A 13,478-nucleotide genomic window follows, 5' to 3' on the forward strand; every position below is an offset into this window, starting at 1 on the left:
AAAGTATATTTGTTTCAATGAATTTATTTTTTTACTGGGACTGAAAAGAATATACATACGAGAAGATTAAAAACTTATGAGTTAAAGGTATGTTCAACACAACTGTTTTCGCGTGTTTTCTCAAGTTTTGTTTAATAGTTCTTACATATTTCTTAAGAAGTTATTAATTTCTACATATTTCCATTATCTTATAACTTCAATCTACATTATCCTGAAAAATTAGTTTTACATATCCTGGTGTTCCCTCAAGTGGGACTGCACAGAAGGGACAAATCGCAATATAGCCGTTTGTGCCGTGTGGTATGGCTACTTTCTCCCAATATCTGCAAACATATGAGGAATAATAAATGAGTAACATGCGCATGTACATCAGACAATATCATAAGTATACTTATGATATTGAATTTTATAAAAAAAAAAGAAAGCGAGAGATGATCATCTGCATTTTAATAAAACTGCTTTAATATAGACATAACTAATGAGTGATTCGCGCATTATACTAACTTGACGGTTTTCTCCGTAGCCATGTGACCGCAGGGACTAAACGCGTAAGTCGGTGGTCCACAGTCTACATAGAAGGCAGGCTCTATTCCCATAGATAGCTTCACAACTGCACCCGCGACCAGGCACATAGGACACCTCCTCGTAACCTTGTCCTTCTCCTGACCCCAATCATGATGTCCCTGCACGTGACCGCACTTGAGATAAACGTATGGCTGTTGTTGTGTCGAATCCGTAGCTGCTTTACGTGGTATGACCAACGTGTTCAGGCCTACCGGACACTGTGGTCTCCCGGCGTTTATAGCGTCCACCAATTCCTCTAGATCCTGTTTGGTCTGCGAAAGGAACACGCGGTGGTGTAATCAGGGAAAATATGATTCTACGTGAAGATACAAGTGGAAAGGAATATAAGTTACTGGAGACTTGGCGAGACCTTCCGCCGATCGCCAAAGCAAAGTGGCGCCACAAAGATCGATGAGAGTACCGTCCTGTAAAATATTGTTCTCATCTTCTACGACGTTGCCTTTTTGCTGAGCACTTCGACTTTCTCTCAGCGAAAAAACTCCACCGCCCACACTAACTTCCCGCCAAAAACCGCACTGCGCCTCTCCGCCGCAAAACTGACCCCGAGGATGCATTATTAAAACTCCGTTCGTTGTGAGCCCATCGATCTCACGGTTTTCTTGCCATTTAGTTGCTTTTTCCTACATAACATCACTCGTAAAATTTCTCTTTCGATACGCTAAAGTATCTTCAGCATGCATTGAAGTGTATACGATCGATCAATCGTAGATTCCGAATCTCACCCCTAAAAAAATGTTTCTCGAACTGTCGAAGCCCGCAGCGTAAATCCTGGCGATTCTCGGGTCTGATCGATCCGCTAGAATTCGACAGGCGAATCTACTGATGGTGCTTTGGGCGACGCGTCCTTCGTTAGCAGAACCGCCATCTCCACCGCCCGCGCACGTATCCATTACCACGAAATCGATAGGTGACTCGGACGAACGGCCGATCTAAGAACACGTTGCTTCATTAGATTTACACGTAGACCATGCTGCGCGAAAAGTCTATTTTGATTATACATAAAGAGCTGAAATTCAAGAGACGAGTCATAAACGACTGTGTTCTCTATTCATAAAGTATTCGTAAAGTCCTTAGGCTTACCTGAAACATGTCTGTCTCCTCGTCTTCCGTGTATTCAACGATAACAGCTTGAGTTCTGGACAGTGTATATGAGATCGAGTGTTGCTTCGTGTTGAGAATGGCTTGCGAGCTATGGGGCGTTTTAACAATGTAGTGCTTACTACGTTTAACACCATTTGGCACTGGTCTTTTGTATAGTACGAATTTACTTCTCCTTCTTCCCCTATCACCAGGTGGAAGGTAACCATTGTATCTGAGTCATGTAGAAGAAAAAAAATTGTGTAATTTACGTTCTACTCGGGTTTCCATTTTTTTTTAGTTTTCTTCACTCGTAAGAAGTTCTTACCCAAGTATAACTAGTTCCCCGTATTTCACTAATTGTTTGGGCTTCTCATGATGATAACTGTGTGACCGATGGGGATTGCTATGTGAATGGCTGTGACTATGCTTATTACGTGGACTGTGCGGTGCGCCGACAGTTTCTCCTTCTTCCACGAGTAACGGACTCTCACTACTACCGCCGTCGGATCTAACACACAATATATGTAAAACATACGATGTAATATAAATCCTCTATGTATACGCACATAGGATGACCCACCACTTTTCCTGATGACATTGCATTCTCTGATGGTATTTGAAGTCTAATCTCGTCATTAATTTTATAAGATAACGCGTGACTTTTATTATGGATTATATATAATTTACTATGGATATTTTTCTACAAGAATACTTTTACTAAGCATCTTAACAATTTATCATCTTATAAAATTAATAATTTCATAATTATCAATATTTTAAATATTAAAACCATACCATATTTTTTATGTTTATCTTTTAATGTTTACAACTAAAAGAAATGGTAATAATGGTATGTCACCCCATATGAAATAATGCAATAATTTACATATATAATGTTTCTTTACAATATGATTAATTTAATGTGAAGGAACCTATTATCATGTGCTATGATCTATGAACTTCATCAAGTTCACGAAGCAGCATAAACATTCTTATTAAAATTTTTAATATTACAGGAAAGAAAGATAATCTTCAGATAGAAATAATGCAGTCATAACAGCCCTAGTTAGGAAAACGTGAGAGTAAAATAGAGGATGAATATAATTATATAGCTTACTGTGTTATAAACTGTACATATTATTACACTGAATCTTTGAGTGTTTTTAGTATAATTTTGCGTAAATGTAACTTCCACCACGGAAAGAGGAGAGTATTGGGAGTTAAAATGGGATTAATATGTTAATAATTGAGGAAACATTGAACAGAAGGATGTCCGTAACTGGAAATATTTTCCGACCCCAGAAGCAAAAAAAAATGACCAAACACGCGACAGATTGTATAGCGAAGTTTCAGTGATTTTGGTTGATTTCATACTGAGCAAAATGACTCTATGTTGTTAACATATTCATAATTGGCAAGATTATATATCAGACAGACGTTTTACACGTTCAAAGAATTTTTTTTACGTATTATATTGTTTCAGAGATAGCAGCAATAAAATGTCTTCCGAGTTTACTCAATTTGCGGATATAAATACATAAAGCATATTAGATAATTACCACCTTATCAAACACACCGTACGACGGATGTTGTTACTTTTTAGTATTTACAATACTATTTTTTTACGAGAGGTTCGTATTTTGAGTTTCGTATATGTCGTGTAAACATCGTGGTACGGCACATCTTACGTTTCTCACGCAAACGGTGCGTTCTACAAGAAAAGAATCCGTATCGCATCTGAACATAAGTCGTACACAACGTGATAGAAAGTAAGCTTTGTCGTGGCTTACATTACGTATATGTAATACGTAAACGACTTACTTACCGCGAAGGATATGGAATGCGTTTAGTTACTGGCATCCTCCTTTCACACAGTTCAGGATTTATAGACTACTACTTCCATGGTACTTGAAAAGGTACTTGGTAAGGACGGGCAGTCTTAAGGATCTTCACGCGGTTGCAGGACAAATCTGAGCAATTGCATACGCGGCAAGCTGCGAATTGGTAATTATAATCTGCAATGAGAAACATTCAATATAAAGATCATAATTGAATGAAGGCTCTCATTCTCGCTTCCTTCTATCTATCTAACTTCTCTACTTATTTTTCGTGAGTGAATTGTAAGCACGATTTTTGCGTAATCGAATTTTCAGTGTCTGCAAATATGCATGTGTGACAGTCGCCCGTCTTTACTGTTGCATCGTAATTGCTATATTAGCAAAAGGATGATTCTTAGGTTCAGTGCTTCTCTACAAAAACACGATACATAGCTGTGACGATTCTAACAGCAGATATATCCTAATGAGTAAGTGCGGTTTACACACAAATTGAAACGGTTATTTCAAAAAATAAAAGAATACATTATTTTATTCTCAAGGATGCTTTTTTGTTTGATGTTTCTTCTCGTTTATGTTATGATTATTTATATGTGTAATTGCATTAATTAACAATATGCCAAGGATCTTGCAGAAAATACTCTTAATCATCCTCACATTTTTCTGCAAACGTCTATCATATAGACAAATGGGCTATTACGACTGCTGCTTATTAAGATTGATCAAATTTGGATAATTTTTAATATAAAAACAAACGTTACAATATTTTACATTATATAGCACACATATAACCATTTATTAACATGCTACTATTCAATTCAAATCAATTTTCATATTTCAAAAAATCTTTACGTTATATATAGAAACTTCTATTAATTTCTTTCTCCTTAATTAATTTGTTAATTTAACCGAATACATTTAAAGTCTAGTTTATAGCCGAAGTAAGTGATCGAAATAGTTAACACATACAAGCAAAGAAATTCTAATCTCATCAACAAACGTTTCGTCAGCACACAATCGGGATAATTATACAGCTATATTTACGTCTTATAAGAGCTCGTTTTCCACGCGTTACCTTGTCTCATGTTTGACTACAGATCTCGCTCGAGATAAGATCGGTCGGGAACAACAAAGGTTCATGCTGCAGCAAGTTTAACGGTTCACGCAAGCAATTATAATGCGTGTATTAAACACAATAACGAGAAGATACGAGGCGTTTTCAATGCAAAGAACAAGCTCGGCGAAGGAATACGGAGGCAAATTTACCTTACGAAACTCTTTATGTGTCAACAATATATTCGAATTATAATCGAGACACGCTTATCGCGCGCAGGTAAATTTTCACAGTGCCGTACCGATTGATATATTTCCCTAACAAAGGTAAGGTTATTACAGGTCTTCCGATAATAACAACATTAGTTTTCACCAATACATAATTTTACGATAATCTTGTCGTCAATAGTATTCTTCGATAAGATGACTTCTTCTCAGAAGATCTCAGTCTTCTTATCAATGAAATTAATAGAATTGTAATATTAAATTCAGACTCTGGAAATGACGTTTGTTAGCGACAATGCGCGGGTACGCGATAAGCATCGTAACCTCCCGCGGCGATGCGGAAAATTCAACATTGGCGAAAAAGCGTAGCGAGCTGCAGTCGAAAGGAACATACGTAGAACATAAACATTAGAGCTGACAAAATTATCGAGCGACATCACTGTTTAGCATACTTGGAAACTGCTCAAAGAGCGTTCACGCGCATACATATACGTTTACCCCGGAGCGACTGCGCTTCGCAGATGAAGGCACAAACAAAAGCTAACACGGACGGCAAAAAAGGAGGATAAGTCTCGGTCTACAAGCTTGCTTTAAACCATAACGCCTATATCAGACTATATGGATCGGCAAGTAAGGTAGAAGATTTAGATTATCTGATTGTGATGATTTGGATTATCCGATTGCAAATCTTCAACATCCATATAAATTGCAAATCAACAACAATCTATAGTCTGATACGAATGTAAACAAATTGATTACCGCGGTTGATTGTTCCAAGAATAATGTCAGTGGTTGGTTATTTTGTTCAGGGTTAAAGCAAGGTTGTGAATGGCCAAGGCTGAGGATGGAAAAAAAGCGATTGCTCCCAACAGTTGAGATTAGTGAAACAGTTGAAATTGCGGTGTCTCACGGAATTTCGTGTCGCGTAGCCATAGCGTTAAACGACGTATTTGCGGTCCGCCAAGGAAACCTACTCAACGATCGTGTCCTCTATTTGGTAAGTACATAACAAATACAAACACGTCTCTACGTATGTATATACATTCATGTATACGTGCGTATATATACATACGATCCGACGATGCGCGGCTGCAGATAGGGAAATCGTACGGTGCACTGCGGCATGTCGATCGGCATGACACGATTGTCGTGCGATACTATCGACCGCACGGAAGGGGAGGACCGCTCTTTTTCCATCTCTCTCTCTTCTCTTTCTCTCTTCCTCCCTTTCTATCTCCCTTCGTGGCAAAACCAAAGAACGATTATATATATGGATTATTTACCGTATCACCATTGTGGCACCCTCCGCATTCGAACGATTTCGCTGCGCGACGCGATAGCAAGAGGAAGATACAGGCGACGCTCGATTCAGCAACGGGCGAGTGAGCGAAACGAACAGTCTTTCTTTAGCCGCGCAACTGCAGTCAAAAGGGGCGCACCGCCCTCGTTCAGTCTTCCATCTTCACAAGTCGCCGCGATCTGTCATGTTTACGAACGACGACGGGGACAACGATAACCTTCGGGAGGGACGGCGACCCATGATTACGTGGGTTATGCGAGTGTCATATCGATTGCCGATGCGGATTCTCGCGCGTCTCTAGTAGTCTCTCGAAACACGCCTCCTCCTCCGAACACTGCTCTCCGCGTTTGTTCTTTCGTCTACTGCGACGCGCGGCACACTTCGCTCTCGAGACTCATGCGTCCTGACGATACGTAACACCGAGTTTATTTTGTATGTCACACACGGAGGAGGAGAACGGCAATCACACACTAGATAGCTGCGTTTGCTTCCGCAAGTCGTCGCGACGGACGGACTCTGTTTTCGTTGCGAGGCACACGCGCGCGCACACACACAGCCGCGCACAACGCGACCTGTCTCTTCCTCGGTGTTGCACACTGACGCAGAGCAGTTGATACAGCGGAGATACGTGCGTGTGCGCGCGCGACGAAAACGCAGTGTCCTCTCTGTCGCGCAATGCGCCGCGCTACTACGATCAATCGATCAACTGACCGGCTGATTGTGAGATTGTGAAACGCGACGCTCGCATGTACGCCGTTTAATTGCACATCTGTACTATAATCGCGAAATTTGGATACTTTGATCTAATTTTGTCCGATACACGACACTCGACCCGAAAGATTATCAAGCGAACATGCAACATTGCCAACTGTGCGATTGATACACACGCGAAAAAGAATTCGTTGCACTAACCTGACCTAGGGTGCGTTCGGGGAACACGCTATCACGCTACCGCGTTCTTCTATCTTTATCGCTCCTTAGATATAAAACAAGAGATCTATGGTGGGACTATGTTAAAATAATAGCAAAGAAATAGAAAGAAGTTTCCTGTTTATACAATCATGTGTAACAACTCGATGAATCGTTACACGACAAATCATGATTGTATAAATAGGAAATTTTTTTCCATTTCTTCGTCTTTTTTTTACATAGTTCTACCACTGTTTTCTGTTCCTAACTGCTGAACTGGTGCAATAAGTTAGAGCGAGACAAATATATTTTTTCTCGCTCTAACTTATTGCACCATTTCAGCAGAGCAGGAACGAAAAACAAACCTAAGGATAAAATGACACGATAACGCTGAATAGCTTTAATAGCGAGCTCCCCAAACGCACCTTTAGGCTTCAGATTCCCTACCCGGTTGCACCTAATATTAGAAGTGCTATAGTAATATGTAACACATACTATAGGCCAGTATTCATAGTCGAATCTTATTTCAAGTCTGCTTAAGTCACATTAGCGATTGACGATTGATGATTAAAGATTGGAACTTGACCAATTGGAGCAAAGCAAGCCAAGGCTGAAGTTTGTTGATTCGTTAAAATCTAATCTTTAATTGTCAATCGCTAGTGTGATTTGGCCTTAATAATTGGCCAATCGTAGTCGATTATTATATAAATAATCGTCTATGATTGGTTAATTCTTATGGCTTATTTCTTAAGCCTATTCTACAATTGCGTGAACGTGGTTGTAAATGGTTGTAAGTGATTACGACAACCTATCAGAGTAAAGCAATCAGTGAATAAAACATTCGGATTGGTTGACTCTTACGTTCACGACTACGCTTACGCAATTGTAGAATGGGCTTTACTCCAAGCTTACTTCGCATATTGTAGACGACGCTTTACGGTCCAAGAATCAACGATTGTGATTCTTAAGGGACGTCTACATTGGAAGTAAGCAGTAAGAAGTAGGAAGTAAGAATAAGAAATTGACCAATCATAGTTGATTATTCTTCTCACATTCGACTGTGGTTGGTCAATTTCTTACTCTTACTTTCTACTTCTTGCTATTTACTTCCAATGTAGACGTCCCTTTACTCTGATTGGTTGTCGTAATCACTTACACCACTTACATCCCCGTTCACGCAATTGTAGAATGGGCTTAAGACCGTCTACAATAGAAGTCGTAGTCGTAAAGAGTCGTAAGTCGTAGAAATTGACCAATCATAGTTGGGTTCGAGAAGAATAATCGACTGTGATTGGTCAATTTCTACGTCTTACGACTCTTTACGACTCTACGCTTCTATTGTAGACTAGCCTTTTCTTTGCTAAACGTAGCCAATGCATTTCTATTTCAGATTCTTCGGATGGTTCGTATACGCGTAACGGGGTTAGGATTTGGTGTATGTACGAAGTTTCGTAACTACGCAACATACAATACATAAATTAGAAAAAAAAGACAATCGGCACGGAAATATTAATTGCGTCCCAAATACGAAATTTATAGAAGGTTTGAGATCATTCCCAGTACTTTCTATATTATGAAATATGAATCGTAAAAGAATACACGACGAAGATGAGGGCTATGGTAAGTTGCAATATTGTTGAACTACAATATAATACTTGTTACAACTACAACATAGATTCACTAATTTTGTAAAATTTGTTTTTCAAGTCTTTAATTTATGTATAAAAATATGTAATAATGGCAAATTTTACCAAAAACTATGCAGAAAGTTCCTTCTAAATAATTACATATACTAGGAAAGTGTTTCTCATTATAAAAATATTTGTGTTAATGTTTAATGTGTTTGTGCTAATTATATACATTTGTGTATGATTATTTTCATACTTATTGTAAAACTATATTTTTTTTAGAACGTGTATATAAGAAGCGCAGGAGAGTATCGGAAAATCAAGAGATTGAAGATCGTCTTGAATCTCTCATCCTACGAGTTGGAGAAAAATCAACATCATCTTTGGAAAGTAACCTAGAAGGTTTAGCTTCTGTACTAGAAGCTGACTTAGGTTTATTCCGCCTTAAAATACTTCGAATTTTAACAGATTGTGCTATTAAAATGCCAGAAAAGTGTACAATTTATACTACACTTGTTGGATTATTAAATGCAAAAAATTTCAATTTCGGTGGAGAATTTGTCGATTACATGGTAAAAAATTTCAAGGATTCCTTGAAAATATGCAAATGGGATGTAGCTAGATACTCCCTTAGATTTCTAGCTGATTTAGTAAATTGTCATGTTCTGTCATGTGGATCATTAATGCAACTATTTGACAATATGCTGGATGCTGCCAATGAAGATGGTGTACCACAAGTGAGACGTGACTGGTATGCAAGATATTCCTCATATTTCTATAGAAATATCTTTATGGTACAAATTATATGGCATGTATAGTTATTTTACATAAATTTTATCTAATAGTTACAAATAATAATTTACAGGTATGTTTATGCTGTGCTGTCGACACTACCATGGGTTGGTAGAGAATTGTATGAAAAGAAAGAACAAGAATTGGATCACTTAATGGTAACCATAGAGATATTTTTAAATAAACGAAATAAGAAACATCAACCAGCATTGAGAGTTTGGTCAAGTGACACACCTCATCCACAAGAGGAATACTTGGACTGCTTGTGGGCTCAAGTTCGCAAGTTAAGGCAAGACAATTGGGCTGAGAAGCATATTCCTCGCCCATATCTTGCATTTGATTCAATTCTATGTGAAGCATTGCAGCACAATTTACCACCATTAATGGCACCTCCGCATCACGAAACTTACTCTTATCCATTGCCTACGGTCGTCTTTCGTATGTTTGATTATACTGATTGTCCTGCTGAAGGACCATTATTACCAGGAAGTCATGCTATCGAAAGATTTCTGATAGAAGAACACTTACGACAGATCATTAATAATAATTATTTTGAAAGAAAAGATTGGTACGTAATATATACACTGAAAGAAAATAAATAATTTCTTAATTTAGATAATTCATGAAGCAGAAGCTATAAAAAATTTCTTATAAATTCTTGAAACAGTATTTATCTCATTATCAAATTATGTATAGCAATAATAATCATTTTTTACTTTACAGTGCTGCCCAGCTATTGAATTTCCCATTCAAAGCCAAAATTCCCTTAGACTACTGCATAGTTGAAGTAATATTTGGGGAATTATTTAGACTACCTGCTCCTAAACATTTGGAGATTTGCTATGGATCGATTTTGATTGAACTTTGTAAATTACAACCATCAACAATGCCACAGGTTAGAAAATAACAAGTAACATTATATTTATAAATTTTATATGCTATCATCTGAAATTATATAGTGGAATCTCAAAGCAGGATATATAACGTTCATGTTCACTGCATTCATAGGTACTAGCACAGGCCACAGAAATTCTATTTCGCCGTATAGACAGTATGGCAGCTACCGCTTTCGATCGTTTCGTTTGGTGGTTTGCTTATCATTTAAGCAATTTTCAATTCCGTTGGTCATGGGAGGATTGGGATTCTTGCTTACAACGCGACGCAGAACATCCAAGACCAAAATTTATACGAGAAGTTCTGCTTAAAGCTCTAAGGTAAGTGTATTGACAATTTTAAACAATTTTAAACAGTATTATTAAAATATGATTTTATATATACTAATATTATTGAGATTTAGAAAATATCCAATTATACCAAAGATTATTCTATTAAAAGTATATTAAAACTTATACATTTTTAGATTGTCATATCATCAAAGAATTCGAGAAATGATGCCAGATTCATATACAGAATTGATTCCAGCAATTCCCGATCCCGTATACAAATATACATCTGAAGGTGCTAGTAAGTATAAAGAATAGAAATTTACATTTATTTTTTTAATTTTACTGAATACTAAGTAACTTTTATAAGTAAGTTTTATATATGGAATAAGAAAAAGCATACCATTGACATTAATGTGCAGGTTAGCATTTTCCCTGAAAATATTCAATTTTTAGTTAGTTAATTGTAAGTATTTTTCTTGTTCCTTTTTTATTGTCTCTGCTCTGTATCATTATGATTCTTCAATTACGAGTACCAAACCTTGAAACATGGAAATTAACGTTTTTTTAAAGAAATGTAAAATATAAGGAAATTACATTTACATTACCAGTTTTTTTGCAATATCAATAATCAATTGTAGAATTATTCCACTATTATAAAATTATATCTAAGTATGTAAATAGAATAGTATAATAGTTTAATTGTTAAATTTTATAAAAAAGCAATAAATAAAAAAATTAAAATAGATTAATTAGTCACCAATATATTTCAGGTTCCCTCCCAGGTACAGCTGCAGCTCATGAATTGGTGGTCTCTATAAGGCGCAAATGTACACCAGAAGAAGTGTTAAATGTATTGAATACATTGCCTGGTACCAGAGAAAATGAAGAAACGAATAATTTTAATCCTCTAAAAATTGATGTCTTTGTACAGACTTTACTGAATCTTGGCTCCAAAAGTTTTAGCCATAGTTTTGCAGCTATAGTTAAATTTCATTATGTTTTCAAGGCAAGTCTCAACGTTATTATTGTACAGTTCAACATGTATAAATTCCTCTATATTTATATACACACACACGCATGTATATACACATACATATATACTATATGTATATGTTTTTCATATAAGTAAAGTTACAGGTGCTTGCTGAAACAGAAGAAGCACAAATATGTATATTAAGAAACATGTATGCATTATGGAAGAATCACTACCAAATGATGGTGGTATTAACAGACAAGTTTTTAAAAACTGGTATTATTGAATGTAGTGCTATTGCAAACTGGATATTTTCAAAAGAAATGGCATCAGAGTTCACAAAGTACGTTTTGTTATTTTATATATATATATATATATACACACACACACACATTTGTTAAAACATGTTTACTTTTAACTATTAAAACATGGTTATACTTATTAACTTATTTTAACTGTTTTAAAGTAAAATATTTCATAATATATATAACAAACAACAATGGAATAGTCAAAGAACTTCGATTTTCAGATTATACATTTGGGAAATATTGCATTTGACTATACGTAAAATGAATAAACATGTAATGAAGTTATGCACAGAAGTAACAGAAGCGAGAGAGACATTGAGAAGAGCAGAGAGTAGGTCGGGATCGTCTTCGGAAGATGAAGACAATAACAAGGAGAGAACTAGAGAAAGACCGTCGGAAGATGCAGTGGAACGAATGGAGGAAAGATTAGAAGCAGCACAAGCAGATCAAAAAAATTTATTCCTCATTATATTTCAGGTATAAGAATAAAATTTAATTTATAGTGAAAAACAAGTAATATACATATGTATCGAGTGTAACATTTTTCAATTTTATTGTATGTAAAATTTTGTCTTATCTAATATATCAACATATTTTTTCCCTTAGCGATTCATAATGATTCTCTCAGAACATTTAGTACGTTGCGATACAGATGGAATTGATTATAATACGCATTGGTATAAATGGACTATAGGAAGATTACAGCAAGTCTTTTTATCGGTGAGTTATATTGATTATTTGCTGATAATACCTAGAATATATAAATTCACGTTTATAGGAAATTTTAATAGATATTAATATTATTTTATTTATGCATCGTATGTTTTACATATTGCATCACGTAATAATGATTTATACATATTTCTCTTACAGCATCAAGAGCAAGTACAAAAGTATTCTTCGACTCTGGAGACCCTGCTTTTTACCCCAGACCTGGATCCTCATATTTTAGATGTATTTCATCAATTTGTCTCTCTCCGAGCATGAAGCTACACTTAAAAGAATATTTCATTTATTTCAATCATGTAGACACTCCATAATGAAAAATTATAAATAGATAATTTAATATCAATACTTTAATTTCTAATATTTCTGATATAACGAAAATACAATTTTGTTATCAATATTTTGTTTAATTGAAAAATTACTTTTTTAACTTTCCTTGAAATTAATTTGCAACAATGTTTTTTCCTTTTGTGTTGTATTCTCCTCTTTGTTGTGGTACTTTTTGCTATAAATAATATTCAGTGTTTACCTTTGAATACCTACTTTTTATTTGTGTATATATTTTAAGTGTATTTTCATGTATAATGCTATTCTATATCAATCCTGCATTATCAATTGTATGTACTTCTAATAATCCTATTTTTATTGAGAACGAAATTATGCATACAAAATAATTATATACATCTTATCTGTCGTTTCTTTTATTATATATCATTAATCATACAATTGTTACGCATATATAAATATTACAAAATAAATCATAAACATATAAATAAACATAAATGTTACATAAAAGTATTGTTATATGGATAAAGTGAAAATGTAACAGTATTGATCAGTTTTTAGGTATGTATGATTAACATAAGTCTACAAACATAATAGAATTAATAATACAGTT

The 13,478-nt window shown here is 35.6% G+C and overlaps 2 protein-coding genes across 5 annotated transcripts; one reads left to right on the forward strand and one right to left on the reverse strand.

Moving 5' to 3' along the window:
- Positions 1-105: 105 nt before the first annotated feature.
- LOC116846618 (protein pellino) lies at positions 106-6,954 on the reverse strand. 4 transcript variants are annotated; one of them, XM_032820687.1, is made up of 8 exons: positions 6,062-6,954; positions 3,491-3,680; positions 1,991-2,173; positions 1,666-1,897; positions 1,308-1,514; positions 918-1,205; positions 505-836; positions 106-323 (listed from the first exon to the last, which is right to left on the reverse strand). In XM_032820687.1, the coding sequence occupies exons 2-8, from the start codon at positions 3,523-3,525 to the stop codon at positions 197-199; spliced, it is 1,404 nt and encodes a 467-aa protein (XP_032676578.1). In that variant the 5' UTR covers positions 3,526-3,680; positions 6,062-6,954; the 3' UTR covers positions 106-196. The 4 variants fall into 4 exon arrangements, with proteins under 4 accessions (XP_032676578.1, XP_032676580.1, XP_032676577.1 ...); XM_032820689.1 differs by lacking the exon at positions 3,491-3,680; XM_032820686.1 differs by lacking the exons at positions 3,491-3,680; positions 6,062-6,954 and adding an exon at positions 5,851-5,930.
- Positions 5,265-12,978, forward strand: LOC116846616 (nuclear cap-binding protein subunit 1). Its single transcript, XM_032820685.1, has 13 exons — positions 5,265-5,413; positions 5,588-5,775; positions 8,378-8,607; positions 8,898-9,366; positions 9,481-9,975; positions 10,131-10,302; positions 10,416-10,621; positions 10,768-10,871; positions 11,344-11,579; positions 11,711-11,889; positions 12,076-12,331; positions 12,461-12,574; positions 12,728-12,978. The coding sequence occupies exons 3-13, from the start codon at positions 8,568-8,570 to the stop codon at positions 12,839-12,841; spliced, it is 2,385 nt and encodes a 794-aa protein (XP_032676576.1). The 5' UTR covers positions 5,265-5,413; positions 5,588-5,775; positions 8,378-8,567; the 3' UTR covers positions 12,842-12,978.
- The last annotated feature ends 500 nt before the right edge of the window (positions 12,979-13,478 follow it).

Source organism: Odontomachus brunneus, unplaced genomic scaffold (genome assembly GCF_010583005.1).
Source record: "Odontomachus brunneus isolate Ranch 3 - 2012 unplaced genomic scaffold, Obru_v1 Obru_scaffold_066, whole genome shotgun sequence".
NCBI lineage: Eukaryota > Metazoa > Arthropoda > Insecta > Hymenoptera > Formicidae > Odontomachus > Odontomachus brunneus.